This window comes from Eptatretus burgeri, chromosome 3 (assembly GCF_056783735.1).
Source record: "Eptatretus burgeri isolate ZD-2024b chromosome 3, Ebu_testis_v1, whole genome shotgun sequence".
Classification (NCBI taxonomy): Eukaryota; Metazoa; Chordata; class Myxini; order Myxiniformes; family Myxinidae; genus Eptatretus; species Eptatretus burgeri.
In genome coordinates, this window is record NC_140963.1 from 108,152,474 (window position 1) to 108,172,080 (window position 19,607).

At 42.2% G+C, this 19,607-nt stretch overlaps 1 protein-coding gene across 3 annotated transcripts in view; it reads left to right on the forward strand.

Annotated features, from left to right (window-relative positions):
• LOC147030660 (semaphorin-4D-like) overlaps positions 1-19,209 on the forward strand; it is a 185,151-nt gene extending 165,942 nt beyond the window's left edge. For all 3 annotated transcript variants that reach the window (XM_085874889.1, XM_085874888.1, XM_085874887.1), the window contains 5 exons: positions 1,222-1,331; positions 1,509-1,651; positions 1,789-1,844; positions 15,267-15,579; positions 16,934-19,209. In XM_085874889.1, the coding sequence (XP_085731015.1) occupies positions 1,222-1,331; positions 1,509-1,651; positions 1,789-1,844; positions 15,267-15,547 (590 nt within the window). In that variant the 3' untranslated portion in view covers positions 15,548-15,579; positions 16,934-19,209. The remainder of the gene's footprint in view (positions 1-1,221; positions 1,332-1,508; positions 1,652-1,788; positions 1,845-15,266; positions 15,580-16,933) is intronic.
• The last annotated feature ends 398 nt before the right edge of the window (positions 19,210-19,607 follow it).

Below are 19,607 nucleotides of genomic sequence, written 5' to 3' on the forward strand. Positions count from 1 at the left end.
ATACTTCTTCTTGCGTATGGCAGCTTAGCTGCCGGGGTAGCTATCATTTCTTGGAAGCGCAACTGTGTGTCGCTGATGCAGTGCTCCTCTCCCAGTACACACTGGCACTCATTTCGCCGACCTCGAAAGGATGGCAGGCTGAGTTAACCCCCTGGTGTATTAATTCAGCGGCCAACGGAGCTTGAACTCAGGACCCTAGGATCCCATGAGGCCACCCTAACCACTCAGCCAACACCAGGCTTATTAGAATGTATAAGAGTGGTGTATATGACTGCTTCAGGCATGCTAAACTTCTGGATTGTTTTTTTAAACAATCTTTGAAATCATTATTTTATTTAAATTGAAGTATGTTATGTACAGTGAGACAGCAACATTCGCGGAAGATACGTTTCTGAAAAATGCCGTGAATGTCGAATCCGCGAATGTTGGGGCATTGTTTCAGTGGGAAAAAGGGGGATAGGTTCCGAGCATTTCGTGATCCGTATCAGAAAATTTTACAATATTACGAACACGAATGTACGTGATTACTGTTTCATTAAAAATGCTTTCAAATAATAAAACAGCAACAGCACGTACCGTTTCCAATTTCTATTTAAGATACACCAAAACTTTTGATGATGAGTTAGAATCCAGCGAACTCCTCTAAAGAGGACGCAGGTGAGGGTGCTGATTAGTTGTGCACCAAAAGGGGTGCAGGCGAGGGCGCTGAAGGGGACGTGGGTTAGGGTTAGTGTTACAGTTCGCATGTCAAGGCAGCGGGATGAGAAGAAAGAATGAGACCCAGGACACGCTGCACATAAGTAGCCATCCAGGGGGTTGTGGTTAGATGGAGGAGGGGTAGGTGGTGTGACCATTGTTTTTGGTGGATGGTGGTGGGGGTTGGTTTATGAGCACGTATAGCTGCTTTTTGGGCGTGGCTGGTGGGAGTTGATGGTTTATGCGCCTGCAAAAAACGTGAATAGCTGAAGCACAATGGGTGTGAAAGTAGAAGTAGATCACATTTTATAAATCGCGAATACGCCGGGTCTGCGGATGTCGAACGTTCTATGGTACTTGAACTGCACAGGGTATTGTGTTATATGAACTCTCTCGTCTGAGATGCTACCAAATCCCAAAGAGGAAGGTGATTACTAATAATCATAGCTCTTCCATGACCATTGACATTGCATACAAAAAAAAAAATCAATTTCCTTTTCTCTCTTCCCACCCCCTCCCACACAGACAAAGGTGTTCTTCACAAGGTAGTGCTGAGAGACAATGGAACATATGTGAGCAGCAAAATTAACTTGTTCAACTCATCCATTAAGAATATTCTCTTGGCTTCTAGCAAGGTACCAACATGACCACTTGATGACTACACAATTTGATCTCGTGTTTTGTACTTATGGTACACGGTGCTGCTGAGTTTGCAAGCAAGCACAGCACTAATCTTGTCACCCAAAGCAAAATATTTAAATGTACTGGCCTAGCGTGTCCAAACAAACCAACCTGTGTGTGAATGAATGCAGGGCATGCTGTATGTGAGTTCAGCGGAAGGTGTGGCCCAGGTGCCAGTGGTCTATTGTCAGGCCTACAGCAGCTGCTCCCTTTGTGTGAAAGACCCACACTGTACCTGGAATAGCACTCATTGCATAATATTTGAAGCAGACAGGTTAGCTAAGCTCTGATGTTGCACAGTGATTACTGATGAGCATGCTAGTATACATTCATTGAAGTTTGCTCATGTACACTTTGAAATACATGATTGTACATGCTGTTTTAATTGTAAGAGAAATCGCATGTTCGCAGGAGATTGCTCAAACATTCTGTGGAAACAACGTGTGAACCTATTACTGGCATCGAAGGTACAAAAATTATTATTATTATTATTCTTATTTATTACGTTAAGCATCATATTTGCTCAGTGTAGTTTATGTGCATTCGTTTTAGTTTCTTGTAATGTATTCTATGTATGTAACACCTGCAAGGTGATTATCTCTGGATGGACAATTGAATCTTTTGAGTTTTGACTGTGCAGTTGTGCATTCAGATAATTGCACAACAGCTGAGATCTGGGGCTGGAGGTATAGCTCATATTTCCTTTGATTTGTCTAGTCCTGGTTTGATCCCTGAACTGATTGCAAACTGTTAACCTGGTAATTATTCACAGGCAGGCCATTGCATCAATGAGTACTCCATCCATTGGACGATGGGTTGCATTGGAGTTCCAACTTCCGGTACTTATTGTTGGTGGACATTCATTATCCCGTGGTACTTTTTGAAAAGTAGGCCACTGTGTGCCTTGTCCTTGGCTAAATTCCTGCCATAACCGATAGAACCCAACGATGGAGTGGTGACCTGTCCAGGGATGGTTCTCAACCATCTTCTTGCCAAGGTCTAAATCACAGGCAGGATGAGCCAAATGGCCTCCTGTTTTTTTTATGAAAGATGAGGGTACATATCCTACTTTGTTATAGTGTACATTATTCTGTATATCTATGTCAGTAAATACCACTGGGAAAACGTGTTTCATTGTACAGATGGAGGAATTTAACACTCACATTGTGCAAGGTTTGATAAAGGAACAGCATCAAGCAATTTATGTCGAAGTTTAGGAACAGCGAGTGACCTGCAATGACAAAATGAGCCAAAAGTCGCAAAAATAATTGGTCAACATCACCTAAATCCGTAGAAACTAAGCTTTAAAGTTTAAAGCAATACTGTCACATGAACCCTCGTGTAGAATACCCAAGAGCAGATTTAATTTTTACATCAAGGCATAAAGACAAAAAATTCCTGACTTGCTTTTACCTCCGCCACTGAACGTGGACAGAGGTTGTGCTTTCACCCCTGCTTGTCTGTCTGTTTGTCTGTGAACTGCATATCTCAGAAAGTTATGGACAGATTCGGACGAAACTTGGTGAATATGTTTGGTGGCGAACATGTGGCGAGGATGAATTGATTAGATTTTGGGGAAGATCTGGATCCGGATCCGGCCTATCAGTGGGATAGAAAACGTAAAGTGTTCAACGTGGCGCGGTGTGCGCTCTACCGAGTGCCGTTCCAGTTCTAAATAAGTTACCGTATGCGTTGTGATTACAAATGTAGCTGACTAACAGAATAACGATCTCTCAATAAAATGAATAACCCTAAACTTGTGGAAAAATTTGAACCTTCCCACCATTTTTTTTTTAATACACTGTCGAGGCTCTTATGAGAGTGAACACACAGAACATACAACAAAGGGGAGCAGGAGACAAGAGGGTTGGGAGAGGAAAGGAAAAAACAGTGGGGAACAGAGACATGAGGAGATCTGTGGAAGGGAGAGGGATGAGGCGGGGAACACGGGGTAAACAAGATGGACACTACAGGGACTTTCAGGTCCTGAGACGACAGGGACTTTGAGGAAAGGAAAGCAGGGAATTTGAAGGAGGTGGGTTTTGGGTGGATTAACAGGGGTAGAAAAGATTGTGGTTTAAGATGGAGGAAGATAAGAGATGGTGGTGAACAGCTGTTTTGAAGATCTGGAGGGAAGACTGGGATTGAAGAGGGTGTGGTAGTTTGTTCCAAAGGTGGGAAAGAAAAGGAATTAGAGAGTGAAGGTGAGCAGAGATTGTTTATTCTGGTATTTTTACCAGAAGGGGATTGCTGGCAAACCTTGAGCGCTCTGTGGAAATATGGGGTAGACATATCTCAGGCAGAAGGGGGGGGGGGAGGAAGAGACGGTGGAAGACAAAAAGACCACCAACCTGCCTGCGGTGAGAGAGTGAGACCCAAAGACTCAGCTTTATTTCAGGAGATACCAATGATCCTCAATGCCTTGGTTTCCACAGCATGAAGCCGAGAAAGGTGAGAGGCGGGAGAACCAGCCCAGAGTTGAGAGCAGTGCTCCATTAGGCTGAGGACAAAAGCTTTGTATGTAGTCAGGAGCTCAGGTGTGTCAAGGAAGGACTTTGCATGACAGAGAATGCCGTCGGCGACTGGCTTTGAAGGCTGGCGTGGAAAAGTGGTTTTCCCAGTGGAGATCATGGCAGATAGTGAGACCCAGAAGCTTGAATGAAAGGACTTCTTCAAGAGGATTGTTGAGAAAGTAGATTGGGAGTTGGGGGGGGGGTCCAAACCATCCTTTCGGAGAGACAAAGTGAGAGTGTGAGATTTGTTCGGATTGCAAGACATGTAACACATGTTGGACCAGCTTGTGATTTTATCCAGATCTGTAGAGAGTGAAGAGGCTGCTGCTTGCCAATCTGAGGGATGACAGATGGTACGGCAGAGGGTGGAGTCATCAGCAAAAAGATAAAGAAGATTTTCCAGAGTCCGAGAGATCATTGATGAAAACCAGAAAAAGAACAAGGCCCAGAACGCTGCCATAAGGAACTCCAGCCTGGACTGGAAGAGGGGATGAGAGAACTCCATTAAGGGCCACATGATGGCTACGACAGGAGAGGAAGTCTATGAACCATGAATGGAGATGTCCTTGGATACCATAGGAAGAGAGATTAGTGAGTAAGGCGGGGTGCCAGACCTTATCAAAAGCACGTGATATATCCAGGGATATGGCTCTGATTTCCTGTCTGGCATTGAGGACCTCCATCCATTGTTGGGAGAGCAGAAGCAGCATATTCAGGGTAGGGTAAGCTGGTCTGAATCCAAATTGATGATCAGAAATCAAGCTATTGGAGAAGAGGAAGGATTTAATGTCTGAAGTGATGATAAATTACATAACCTTGCTGATGATTGGGAGAAGGCTGATTGGTCTGTAGTTGCAGGGATTTGTTTTTGCACCATTTTTGTGCAAAACGGTCATGTTTTCTGATTTCCAAGCAGATGGCGGATGACCTTGAGCAAATGAGAGGGTGAATAGAACAGAGAGAGAGCGAGAGAGAGAGAGAGAGAGAGAGAGAGAGAGAGAGAGAGAGAGAGAGAGAGAGAGAGAGAGAGAGAGAGAGAGATAATAGAGAGAGGGTGAGCAAGAGCAGAGGAGCAGGTTTTTAGGACACATGGGCTGATGCCGTCTGGACCGGTTGCAGAATCTGAGTTGATGTTTGACAGCAAAATCTCCACATTGTTGGGAGAAAAGGACACAGGGTCCAGGAACATCTGGGTGTGACTGGGTAAGGTGGGTACAGAAAGCGATGGGTTTCGGACACAAGATTTAGAAGCAAACCTGTGGTTTAGGCATTCGGACTTTTCACGTGCAGTCAGCTGTGCGGCCATTTGAGGTGAGGGAAGGGGTGAAGGGGGAACATACACCAGAAACAGACATAACGAGATGCCACCAGGATTTGGAGGAGGGAGACAGGTTTGAGAGTTCAGACTTGAGATTAGAAAGATGTTGATTTCTGGCTCTCCTGAGGGTAGACACACTTTTTACAAGGTTTTTGGAAGGAACTGAGATTGCCTTCAGTTTGGATTTGCCTTCCTTTAGGTGAAGGCAAGTAGTTTCAGGACACCTACCTCACCACAAGCTTCAGTACCATGTCTGGGACGAAGGGTAGGACAACTGAAGATGAAATGGGATACATCTGTGCATGAGGGAGAGCAAATTTCTGTGAAAGAATTCCCAGGACGAGTTGTTGTTGTAGAAAGTAGAGATGGGAGACCATTCTCCAAGGTTGATGGCTGCTTGAAGTCCCTGCCAGTCGGCCTGTGTGAAATGCCAGACTCGATGTTGCTGAGGTGGTTCACCAATAACAACCAGAGAGATGTCTGCCTTGACAAGGACGTGGTCAGATGAACCGATTGGAATGGAGGCAGAACAGCAGATATTTTCAGGGTTATTGGTCAAAATCAGATCCAGAAGAGATGGAGTACCGTTGTTTGAGATCCGGGTAGGGAAGTTGACAGATTGGTTCGTCCCAATGAGTCACATAAGTCTTTTGCTGAAGTGCCATGGCTGGTGAGAGAGGTACCCACACCTAGCCAACTGGTATGATGACGATTGAAGTCACCACATATGAGGAAGAGAGAGTTGGGATGAGAGGATAGAAGTTGGTCCATGTTTTCGGAGAGAGGTGTAAATGGAGTCATCACTGTTTGGTGGATGGTACAGCGCACATCTAAACATGAGGTGGGAGTGGAGCAGAAGCTGTAGCCAGAGGTATTCCTGGGGGTGTGGGGGGAGAGAGAGCAGTGCATGGAGAGTGAGGACTAGAATTTTTGATGAAGAGAGCAACACCTCCACCAGAACGAGGCTCATGCCTGTCATACCGGAGGAGGGAGTAACCAGGGAGAGATACTAGGTAGTCAGAGATGTCTTGAAGGAAAAAAACTTTCTGTTAAGCAGATTATGTCTGGTTTGTCAGTGGCAACCTGTATGGGAAGGTCTGTCAGGTTTGAGCGAAGGACCCTGATGTTTGAGGTCCACACTCTTTAGGAAGAGGGAGAAGAGGAGGTTTTGGGTGAAGGGGAGGGGAGGGGGAGTGCAGGACGAGAGAGGAGGTAAGGAGAGTTGTTGAAAGAGTGTGGGGGATTGCAGAAGAGTAAGGGGAGAGGGCCGGATGATGAGAAAAGGCTCAGTGGTGATGAGTTGAGGTACAGTGGGGAGTAATAAAAGAGGGAGCAGAGGGGAGTTGAAGATTGGAGGAGGTGGAGTGTTTAGATGGAAGAGAGAGGGTGGAGGAAGGAGGCAGCTTTGTGGATGTGAAGGGGGCAACTTTGGAAAGGGGGAGCAAGGAGAAGTTTGGAGGGTGAAGGGTGAGAGTGGAGAGTTGAGGGAGAAAGATGAGAGGGAAGCTTGAAGGGGGAAGAGTGTGAAGGTTGCTTTGAGAGGGAGGGGAGACAATGAGAGCAGACACGGCCAAGGTGCAGGAGGATGATGGGAAAGGTGGGGAGAGGGGAAGAATGAGACTTGGTGGAGGTATGGTGAAGAAGGGAGTGGGCAGGGGGGAGTTGCAAGTTTTGAGGGGTTGAGATGAGGATGAGGTGTGATGAGAGGAAAGAAGGGGCATGTTTGTGGTGATGAGTGTACTGATTGAGAGAGAGAGTGAGATATCTGTTAGGTTAGAATGGAGCTCACAGAACACCACACACTTTGGGACAACAGCAGAAGAGCTGAGATTGAAGCAGAAGACAGTGAAGAAGTGTCAAGAGCGGAGGTAGGATAAGGGGAAAGATGGGAGGGGTAAGGAGAGGGGATAACAGGTGTGAGGGGTTCGGAGGAGGTGGTAGATCTAAGAAGGTGGGGTGAATTGTCACTGAAGTTGGAAGAGAAGGATGATTAATGAACATGAACGTGCATTGCAAACTGGGATTTAAATTTTTAGATCCTCGTGGAGGATCTCTAAGTCTAACCCACGTTGTTGTTCTTCATCTTCTTCTTATGGACTTTTTTGTTTCACAGCCTACAGTTTTCATCCAAACTTCCTGAAACGTGGCGTATATATGTAAAAATACCCTGCACAGACAGTAACCATCTCCGATTTTGAAAATTCCTCCTAGAAAAAAAGGTTATGACGTCAAAATATCTCCGCTAATGGAAATCGCCTAAAAAATTATCTCTGAAACTAGGCAAGCTTTTTGAATTCTGTTTGTGGGAATCGAACAGGGAATTAGCAGAGATTAATTACCGCACATATGATACATCACTATGACGTCAAATCAATTTTTATGACGTCATTCCTATTTTTTGACATTTTTTGTTTCACAACCCAGAGTTTTCATCGGATCTTCGTGAAACTTGCCATGTAGATGCAGAAAGCCCACGCGCAGACAGTAACCATCACCGATTTTGGAAATTCTTCCGAGAAAAAAAGTTGACGTCATAATATCGCCGCTAATGGAAATCGCATATACCATTATCTCCGAAACCAGGCAAGCTGTTTGAATTTTGTTTGCGGGAATCAAACCGGGCATTAGCACAGATAACACTGAACAACAAAATTTTTTTACTGGAGATGTGTAAAGTGATTTAGACTAATTTGGGTACGCTGATTTCAAAAATCATAACCGTTTTGCTGTATCACGTCAGGATTTTCAGTAACAGAAATATTCCCATTGCCTAGAAGTCAGGATTTCAATGAAATTTACAAAAATTCATTTATTCATTTATTTCATCATGAATGCTTCAAAATTATAGAAATTACAGAAAAACTCCACTAGAATGTAATTAAAAATGCTTTAGGCATTTGGCTTTGCGTTTGTGCTGCTCTGTGTCAGTTTCACGATGCAGGAACCAGCAGAAATCAGCCATCATGTTCGGGTTGTGCCGCCCTTGGTAACGCGTCTCCATGAGTGAAATCTCTTGGTGGAATCGCTCGCCGTGCTCGTCCGAGACTGCTCCCAAGTTGTCAGGGAAGAAGTTCAGGTGCTGGTGTAGGAAATGGATTTTCAGGGACATCCTGGAGCCAAGTTTCCTGCAGGACTCCAGCAGCTGCTGCACTATTTCTTCATAGTTGGCCGCGCGCTCGTTCCCCAAGAAGTTGTCCGTCACAGCTTTGAAGCTCCTCCACGCTGCCAGCTCTTTGGGGTTTAGAGTTGTCGGAAAAGTTTCGTCCTTCATAATCTGTCGGATTTGCGGTCCAACAAAGACACCAGCCTTGATCTTGGCCTCCGACAAGGTGTTGCCAAACTTTTCCTTGAGGTATAAAAACCCACGCCCATTCAGATCCATTGCCCGTACAAAACTTTTCATCAAGCCGAGCTTCATGTGGAGTGGTGGAAGGAAAACCTTGGCTGGGTCGACAAGGGCGACATGCTTCACGTTGTGTCGACCAGGTACATGCTCTTTTCGCTCTTCCCAATCTTTCTTCGTCCAGTGATTCTTGTCGTCTCTGCTATCCCAGAGACAAAGGAAGCACATGTATTTCGTGTAGCCTGACTGCAGCCCTAACAACAGCGCCACCACTTTCAAGTCTCCGCAGATGTGCCAGTTGAAGTCATTGTACTTGATGGAATCAAGCAGCTGCCGCATAGTCTCATAGGTCTCTGTCATGCCGAACGCGTGAGCCAGTGGGACTGATGGTTTCTCGTTGCCATTGTGGAGCAAAACAGCCTTCAAGCTGTTCTTCCCCGAGTCGATGAAGAGGCGCCAGTCTGCAGGATCGTGATCACACCCAAGTTCTTTCAACAGACCGTTGATGTCACTGCAGAATGTCATCGTGTCTTCCATCTCAAAGAACTCAGCCATGTCTCTGTGACGTGCTCTGAACAAGGATATCTTGGTGTTAGGTTCAAGTAGATTCCACTGCTGCAGCCTTGATCCAAGCAGCTCTGCCTTCGCCTTTGACAGCGAGAGATCTCTTACAAGATCATTTAAGTCTCCCTGGTTCAGAAGGTGTGATTCTTGAGTGTCGGGTTCAAAAGGTTCATCATCACCATCCTCTTCACCACTGCTTACAGCTATGTTCTGATCAGCTGGAGGTGTTGGAACGGGGTTCTCGTCATCATGAGGCACAGGTTTACGAGCAGAGACGCAGTCAGCATACTTGATGTGACCTTTATTCTTCTTGTTGAAGCCGGCGATGCTTGTGCAGCAGAAATAACAATCATCATGATGATTCTGCGGCTCACGCCATATCATGGGCACCGCAAATGGCATGCTCGCGCGCTTGCCCACCAACCACTGAGTCAAGGTTGTGTGACAGCTTGTGCAGCAGATGTGTGGTGCCCAGCTCTGTTCTTGGTCCCCCACCTTACACCCGAAGTAGTGAAAGTAGGCGGCCTTCATTTTCACTGCTGTAGATATTCTTCGCTGTTGATCTTTTTTGGTATACCGACCACAGACATAACAGAAGTTGTCAGGATGATTGGTACAGGAACGCCTACTCATCTTTATCTGAAAGAAAGAAATATAACACAAGTTAACAACAATTGTACGAAATAGACATGTTAAAGACATATGTAAATTTCATTGAAATCCTGACTTCTAGGCAATGGGAATATTTCTGTTCCTGAAAATCCTGACGTGATACAGCAAAACGGTTATGATTTTTGAAATCAGCGTACCCAAATTAGTCTTAATCACTTTACACATCTCCAGTAAAAAAAAAAATTTGAAATTTGTTGTTCAGTGTAATTTATCACAAACCTGATACATCACAATGATGTCATATTCGTTTTTCTGACGTTATCATGAAGAGGACAAAGATCTTAGCGCATTTGAGCTTGTTTCTTCAAGCTTCCCTTAACCTAACCGCACCTAACCTTAAATTTATTTTTTTAATTATTTTAACCTCTCACGTTACACCTCCCATAACCACGTGTTTCTCAACCCCCTCTTCTTATTCCTGTAACTTTCGTCGAACGACCAGCTTCCTTCTGTGTTTTCCGATCCAAATTCACCATACACCTTCACAATTTTTCTTCAACCTTTCCTTTTCCTAATCTTACGTAATCTTTATCAAAAGATAAAAAAAAATAAAAAAAAACGGTCTCGTAAAATATTCCAACTTCCTCTTCACACCTGTGGTTCTTGTATTGTATCATAATTCGTTACTCTTTTTCTTCTTCAAAACACTGTTTTCAATTAGACCTTTCCTTCATCCCGTGTCTAAAACGTCCAACTGTTACAACGTTTTTTTTCCTCCATTCTCTTCATTCTCCTTTATTGCATCCCTCATGTAATGTCTTTAATTGCATCGCTGACTTAAAACAAGCTCAAATGAGCTAAGATCCTCGTCCTCTTAATGATGACGTCATAAAAACGAATATGACGTCATTGTGATGTATCAGGTTTGCGATAAAGTATCTGTGCTAATGCCCGACTTGATTCCCACAAACAAAATTCAAACAGCTTGCCTAGTTTCGGAGATAATGGTATCGGCGATTTCCATTAGCGGCGATATTATGACAACTTTTTTTCTTGGAAGAATTTCCAAAATCGGAGATGGTTACTGCCTGCGCGTGGGCTTTCTGCATATACATGGCAAGTTTCACGAAGATCCGATGAAAACTCTGGGTTGTGAAACAAAAAATGTCAAAAAATAGGAATGACGTCATAAAAATTGATATGACGTCATAGTGATGTATCATATGTGCGGTAATTTATCTCTGCTAATGCCCTGTTCGATTCCCACAAACAGAATTCAAAAAGCTTGCCTAGTTTCGGAGATAATTTTTTCGGCGATTTCCATTAGCGGAGATATTTTGACATCATAACTTTTTTTTCTTGGAGGAATTTTCAAAATCGGAGATGGTTACTGTCTGCGCGGGGTATTTTTACATATATATGCCAAGTTTCAGGAAATTTCGATGAAAACTGTAGGCTGTGAAACAAAAAAGTCCACAAGAAGAAGATGAAGAACAACAACGTGAGTAAGACTTAGAGATCCTCCACGAGGATCTAAAAAGCGTGACACTGTATGGTGAATGTGGGGCAGCAAAAGTAGAAGGTAGGTCGGCAGAAGAATAGGAGAACGAAGAGTCGGTACACGAAGTCATGTGGTTACGTGGGATATAATGTGAGGGAAAAGGTATTTTTTATATTTTAAGACATGAAACAGAGGGTACAGTTGAGAGGGATAGAAGGAGGGTGGAGGAAAAAGTGGAGAAAATAAAGACTTGATACATAATCCATGTCCTTTTTCTCTCAACAAGGAATATGGTCCCCTGATGGCATCGTTTGTGCTGCTGCTTTCATTTTGAGATTGTTGTCATGTCTGACCGATTGATTGTGGAGCTGATCTTGGCGAGAAGAATCAAGTCTTTCTCCTTTTCTGTCATCACAACCATATTCCTTTGATTTTACTATTTAAAGTCTGCAATGAAAGACTTGATGCACCTGCCTTGTTTGGACTCACCACAACCACATGAAAAGTTTTCAACTTTTTGCGATTTCTGCAGCCTGATAGGTGACGCAGTTTGTGGTCTTCCTGATATTCGTCACGGTATTACTGCATTGATGGTCAGATGGTCTCCATCGGCATCCTCTTCCTCACCACCATCCTCATTTGACTCAGTTGTGTTGGTATCTTCGGTATCAATGTTTCCTTCATCAACACTTGGGATATCAGGAATTTCTTCATTATCATTCCCATCACTGCCATGATCACTGTCAGATGATGAGGGATCAACAAAGTAATTGCTGTCAACTCCAGACCATTCTGCCTTTGTGGAAATTCATTCCAATCAAATGGTATATATTCCTGTTTTTAGTTCCATTCCAGTTTCGCTGGAGAAGACTATAGGTTTACTCTCCATCCGTCCATCTGTCCGTCCCACCTGTGGTTTTTAAGACGTTTTTCCCCCATACCCTCCAACATATTCATCTGAAACGTGGTACATGGCTTTATTATGATAAGTTACAGAAGAAGTTCGAGTTTCACGATTACACCCTTTTTGAACAGAGAAAATATCACACATCATTTGGGGACATGTACTGCAAAGCAATTTTAACTCTTGTCTTTCTTTATTTACAATGCTTTTTTGAAACTTTTTGGCTTCACTATCTGCTATGATCTATCCTGGAAAAGCCATATTTCCAAGATGGCCTCCAACGCCAGTCACCGACTGGGCTTCCTCCATCGTGCAAAGTCCTTCCTTGACACACCTGAGCCCCTGAACACATACAAAGTTTTCATCCACAGCCTGATGGAGTACTGCTCTCCCCTCTGGGTTGGTGCTCCCGCCTCTCACCCTTCTCGGCTTCACGCTGTGGAAGCCAAGGTATTTAAGATCATTGGTATCTCCCGCAATGAAGCTGAGTCTTTGGGTCTCTCATTCTACCACCACAGGCAGGTCTGTGGTCTTTCTTTCTTCGCCCATCTCCTCTCCATCCTTGCCCCCCCCCTTCCTGCTCTGTCTGCTATCTGTCCCACTCGTGTTGTATTTCCGCAAGGCGTTCAAGGTCCGCCAGTAACCCTCTTCTGGTTAAACTACCAAAATCAAGAATCACTGCTCACCTTCACTCTTTCATTCCTCTTTTTTTCCACCTTTGGAAGAAACTCCCACACTCTCTTCAATCCCTCTCTTCCCTCCAGGTCTTCAAAATAGCTGTTCACAACCATCTCTTCTCTCCCCCCATGAATCCACCCCAAACCCACCTCCTTCATATTTCCTGCTTTCCTTCCTGAAAGTCCCTGTAGTGTCCATCTTGTTTTCCCCATGTTCTCTCCCCATTCCTCTCCCTTCCACAGATCTAATCTCTCTGTTCCCCACTGTTTTGTGCTTCCCTCTCCTGTCCCTCTTGCCTCCTGTGTCCCCTTGATATATTTTCTCTGTTTTAGCTCTTATACGAGCCTTGACATTGTTCTTAAAAATAAAAATACAGATTTGCTTCACAGGCAGAGCAGCTTTTCCACTTATTGTACATTTTGCAGGATGTGTTATTGATTGTGTCCACAATTATCTAAACAGGAAACCCCACCATTGGTTCAAGATTTACCATTCTAAATTGAGATTTTAGTTGCACTTATGTCCCTTACCGATGTTAATCGAGATTTATTTGCACTATTACACTTAACTCAGGATTGCAGCACGACAATGATGGGCCAAATGTCCTCCTCATTTCCTTGTTTAAGGTCATGCAGGAGCCTGCGACCACTCCTTATACACACTGTAGTCCTGCCTGGGGTTGGCCAGTGGCTCGGGTGGCTGGCTTGGGCTCCTCGGGTCTTTCCTGAGTTCGAGCCCCATTCGCTGCTGAATTAACCAGCTGGGGTTGACTCAGCCTGTCATCCTTCTGAGATCAGCAAAATGAGTCCCAGTGTACCCATGGAGGGGCACTGCATCAGCAGCACAGCCACGCTGCCAAGAAATGATAGCCACCTTGCAGCCAAGCCGCCATACGCAAGAACAGAACAGTGTAGTCCCATGGAGACTGTGGATCATTTGTATGTTACTTACAAATCTGCATTTGGAAAATAAATATTTAAATACAAGTGGTTTGATTCCTGATTGAGAATCACCTTGTAGGTGCAAGCCAAGCTCCTCTCCTCTCCCCACCGAAGGGGAGACCCAACACAAGATGGTCGATTGGCCGGAATGCCGTTATTTCTTGTTTTAAATTCAATATGATTAAGACGAAGTAAGCATCGAAAACACAGCACGTATAATCCAGAATGAAACCTCATTTGATAGCTTTTTGGTCCAGCCAGTGTGTGCGGAGATTTACAAATATCTATATTCACGCAATTTCCAGTTAAGTGCATTTTTGTTGTGCACACTGGTGGTGCACTCCTACAGGAAGTGAAAAAATATATATAACCACAAATTATTCATGGGCGGTGTATAATCTCAGTCGCTGATTCACACACCTACCTGAAGTTTAAAAAAAATAACCAAAAAAACCCACATCTTCCAACTTGTGAACAAGATGCCACTATTGGCCTTAAAATGTTTCGTTAAATTAATTATTGATGAAGCCGTTCTTTTTCTTTTCCTCTCTTGATGTCGTGTCAGCATTTGTAACTCGAACTTTTGATCGTGGTTTCATTTGAGCGGTGAAGTTAGATTTCTAGTAGGTGACCCGTGCCCGCACGGGATTCTAAATGGGATAGGGATGGAGGAGGAAAAAATGCAAATGGCCTCTTCTGTCATCGAGCCGGTAAGCTGAGAGTAACCATTGGTTCGCGGGCGCCAGCAGTGACCACTATTTTCGTTGTGTCTGTGTGTGTGTCTGTCTGTCTGTCTGTTTGTGACTCTCTCCAGAGCATAGCTCCGTGACGTTTGATGCGATCCTGATGAAACTTGGACACAAGCTAGATATCATGGTCTAGTTGTGTCTTTTCTTATGAGGGGCGTCCCACGCCCCTTGTGGGCGGAGCCACACCCACTTGAACTTTTTATTTTTTTTGTCGATTTTTTTTCTCGCAAGTTCATTTCCTAGAAGTTGTGTAATGTCCATAAGTACAACATATAAAAAATCCCATTTGATTTGGTCAATTTTGATGGAAGAGATAGGTTTTTACGGTAGGGCTTCCTCAAAAGCTTCCACGAACTCAATTGTACCTATCGTGGCATTGTTCAATAATACCCGCGAACCATCGTCGCCTCCCGGCTAGTTCACATTTATTGCCACATCTGATGCTATTTAAATGCTCTTATGGTGGTGAGGTGCTCTGTTTGAAACTGTTTGTTGGGTTTATAAAACTTTTTGATGTCTGGGATCCATAATAAAAATTTGTGTTTGTGTCAAAGCCAGTGACAAATTTCAAATTAATTGTCAGATGAAGTTGTTGATTTCTTTGTGGGTTTTGTGTAGATGTGTTGAATGTTATTTTTTCCCATCTTTTTCTCTCAATCCTCGGTGGTATGCAGCAGATACATCTACCACAAGAAATAAATGAAAACACAAAGTCGTGGAGATTGATGAAACTTCCTTTTGTTTGCTTTCCCCTGTTGCCCCATAGGTAACAATGCCAGAATCCAGTCGGACAAGGACTGCTCCTCGCCTCTCATGTTGTTGGGCCTATCTATGCTGGTTCTTTTGGTGATATCTGTTGTGCTTACGAGGTTATGGACACACCACCACCGTGTATGCTGTCTCGATAATACCAAACTGGAATGCATTAACTCCTTTCCACCGCGCAAGCATGAGAACTTGGGTTGTGACAACCACCTGGTCGAATATACCAATGGATATGGGAACATCACTGAACCACCCAACCAGACTTCAGATAATGAGAAGTGACCAATTTCTGGCCCTGTCAGACTTGGCACAAGGTGTGCTGTCATGGCTTTATCTGTCTATCATTTAAATTTGCACATTGTACTTTTGACAATTGACTTTCAGCTCAGGGTATGTTAAGGGGTATGCTCCTACAATTAAAAACAAGAATTAAGAAATTCTGGAAACCCAAAAGGCTTAGGAATCAAGTCCATATGTGTTTATTTGTTTTTAATTTAAACATCATAGTTCTTAATATTTGAAAGTCTCATCTGAATTTTTTATGAATACAAACGTTTACTTCTTTTGATTACTTTTGCAAGCACAAAGGCTCAAGAAATAGCCTCCACAGTGTTACTAATATACTGTCAGACCCCGACATTCGTGGTTCTGCTACTAGCGGTGCATAAAATGTGACCTGCTTCTACATTTGTGGCCCTGGGCTTTGCGTATTTAAGTTTCTTTCGTGGTTTTTCATGGGATTTTTTTTTTATTTTCCCGGATGAATGACGAATTTCCGGGAACCTATCCCTCTTTTTCTGAATGAAACAATGCCCTGACATTCGTGGCATTTTTCAGGAACGTGTTCCCCGTGAATGCCAGGGTCTGGCAGTAGTTGGGTTTGTGTTCCATCACAATAAAATGTAGGTTTTCATTTACAGCAATCTCATGAAGAGGAACGATTTTTAAAATAAACTGTACTCCATGTCCATAAAAAGCGAAATATAAGAGGAAAAAAATTGGAAAACATGATGGGATACAAATATAATTTGGCCGAGCGAAGCACGCTCAAGGCCGGTTTTTTTTTTACTGATGTGTGAAACACCCTGAAACTCAAGCCTTTTTGGAATGCCAGCTGCATTTTCCCTCCAATCATCATGCAACTTTCTTTTTGAAATCTTCATGGGTAGGTGCTCCTATCTTTAAAATTTTGTGTTAATCGCTCAAGCAGTTGCAAAGAAAACGAATTTAAAAGTAAATAAAGGTGAAAAAGTGAGGGCAGAAGAAAAAAAAAGGTGAGGGTCTCGGTCAACGTTGCACAACATGATCGGGTAATTATTAGTATAATACACAAAAACGGGTAATTTAGGATTTAGGTTTGGAAATGTATGAGAAATATATATATATATATATATATATATATATATATATATATATATATATATATATATATATATTATGTATATATGATATATATATATATATATATATATATATATATATATATATATATATATATATATATATAATGATATATATACATATATATGATATACAGGGAGGGTCAAAAGTAGCGCCCTATTTCTGTTTTTTCACCTGTCAGATTCTTTCTGGGAAGTCATGTTGTTAATAATTGTCTTGCAGATTATTAATTTTTGTAATTTATTTATTTTTGATTTTGTTTTGCAGATTATTGCTGCGAGTTTGGAAAGTTACTGAATTTGCACCAAATTGAGCTCAATGGCACAATTAACAGACAGAATTGTGTCTACTGGGCTGCGAATAACCCAAGAGTGACAGTTGAGAAGGAGGTAAATTTACCTGGAGTAACAGTTTGGGCAGCCATATCTCCATAAGGGATAATTTGACCCTTTTTATTTGAGGGATCTGTCACTGCAGAAATTTACCTGGATATGCTGCAAAGCTTCTTTTGACCCAGGGTACAAGATCAGGACTGTTATTTCCAGCATGATGGAGTTCCACCTCATTATGGACGTTATGTTCATCAGTGGCTTGATTAAAACTTTCCCAGAAAGTGGATCGGCCGCTGCGGTCCGATCGAGTGGCCGGCACGCTCCCCAGACCTTACACCTCCAGATTTCTTTCTTTGGGGGCTCATGAAAGATCTTGTTTATCGTGAAAAGCCTCGTACTATTCGGGAATTGAAGGCTCAAATCACTGCAAAGTTTGAGGAAATTGATATCGAACTCTGCAGACGTGTGCGCCGCTCTGTGCCTGCTCAGCTGCAATTGTGCATTGATCACGAGGGAGGGCACTTTGAAAATTGCAAGTAAAACAGCTTGGTACAGTTCCGTAATTTTTTCTTGAATAAATGGTTAGATAAACATGTCATTCATTTATTTCTACCTTCTTGTACACTGTAATACAAATGGCAAACAAACAATCAACTCACAGAAATCTGGCACTACTTCTGACTCACCCTGTATATGTGTATATATATATATATATATATATATATATATATATATATATATATATATATATATATATATATATATATATATATATATATATATATATATATATATGTTGGTTTTGAAATCGAAATTTCACCTTTGATAATTGTTGAAAATAAATATTTACAATTAACTAATTGTACATACACAACCCTTAGTGAATGATTGTCCATGGTTAACGTTATGCATTTCATGTCATTTACATGCCGGCATGCTGTACCATATCCTGCTCTTTTACTGTGTGCGAAAGAAAGTAATTTTGTAACACATCAGTGCAATGCATGCCTGCTCGTAGTGATGATTTTATTATTAATAATTAATATCCACACAAAGAAATCGTGTGTTTGTGTGAATTTGTGCGAGTGTTATTTCTTTATTTTCAAACCAAGCTGTTGCAGTCGTGGTTCTATGTTTATATGAACTTTGCCACTTTTATAGCTTCAGAAAAGGCACAAATTATTTGTTGTCATTGTTTTAATTCCGACACGTATTCTTGTAACACAGTCTTTCCGTTGATCACCAAAACTCTGGTGAAACTTGTCCCACTTAAAAGATAAAAGTAAATAAACAGAACAAATAGTGCAGTATCACCACCTCCTGGTTAAAAACTTCACCATGAAGGCATCATATATAATACATGCATTTGTATAATAACACGAATGGTGTTGAAAGACTGTTTATAAACTGTACATTGATACATATTTTACCAGTAACCAAATTTTTGTGCAGTTAATACCATCAGCCTTAGTTTGTTGTGTAATTGTACGACCTTTGTATGCAGCCTGTGGGTCAAAGCTGTAACTTTCATTTTGTTTTTTATTGAATTTTTTGTTTTTTTCCTTCATTGCAGTTTTATCTCAAGTATATATATGTATAAAATAATGGACATTAGGAGATGTCAATGCATTTTTTTTTTTACATAAATAAACAACATGAAGGAGACTGGAACGTGTGTTTGAACCTTGAGTCATGTGAGGAAAGTGATTCGATGGGAACACCAAAGAATGCACCCAACTTTGTATTTCACTTCCTTAAATAGTCCAAATCAGCTTTTTTCAAAACTCGTATCAGTGTTAAATGACGTATCTGTGTCGGTGAACATTGTATGTCTGATTTCAGAGCAGGAACGCTGGTTTATTAGATTGGATGATGAGGCGATATTATCGTAAAGGAATGTTTTTCGGAATCTGACAAGCTCATGATTTGATCATCATTTTCAACCTTTTCCCTGAATATTATAAACGATTATTTCACACTGAAATAATTTTGTTGTTAGCCACTGTGGTTAAAGCAGAATTAAATCTCTCAGCCACATAGACTACCATTTATACTTTGTGTTTTGGTTGCTTGCACTAACTTTGTGTGCAAAATTAATGACTCCATGAGATAGTGTAACATCATTATCACTGGTGGATGGTTTTAATCATATTGCATTTGTTATTGTATAATTTTGCTATCTGCTTCATTAAAAATGGTACCTGCTGCTTCCTTGCTTGATGTTCAGCATTTAAAAGGTTAAGAGCACAGACAATCACCATAGGTTGGCATCCATGGGGGAGATTGAAATTCCTTCTTAGAAAATGCCCTGCTTGAGTGTGGCGAGAAAAACGGTGCCATTGTCGTGGCGTTGCTGCTACCCAACATACCCTGGGAAGTGATGGCACTTCCTCCAATCCCAGTGGCTGTGTTCGTCTCATCTCACAGTCGTGTGTGCATGCATGTGTGCACACGCAGCTCCACTACGCGCCTCAAATCGTGCATAAAAATAATTATCTTAAAATCCATAAACCTCAATTTCATTTTCTTCCATATCTGTATATACAAAAATCAGACTTCTCTTTGTAAACTATGAAACATTTTTATTATTTTTTCAACACAAAGTCAAG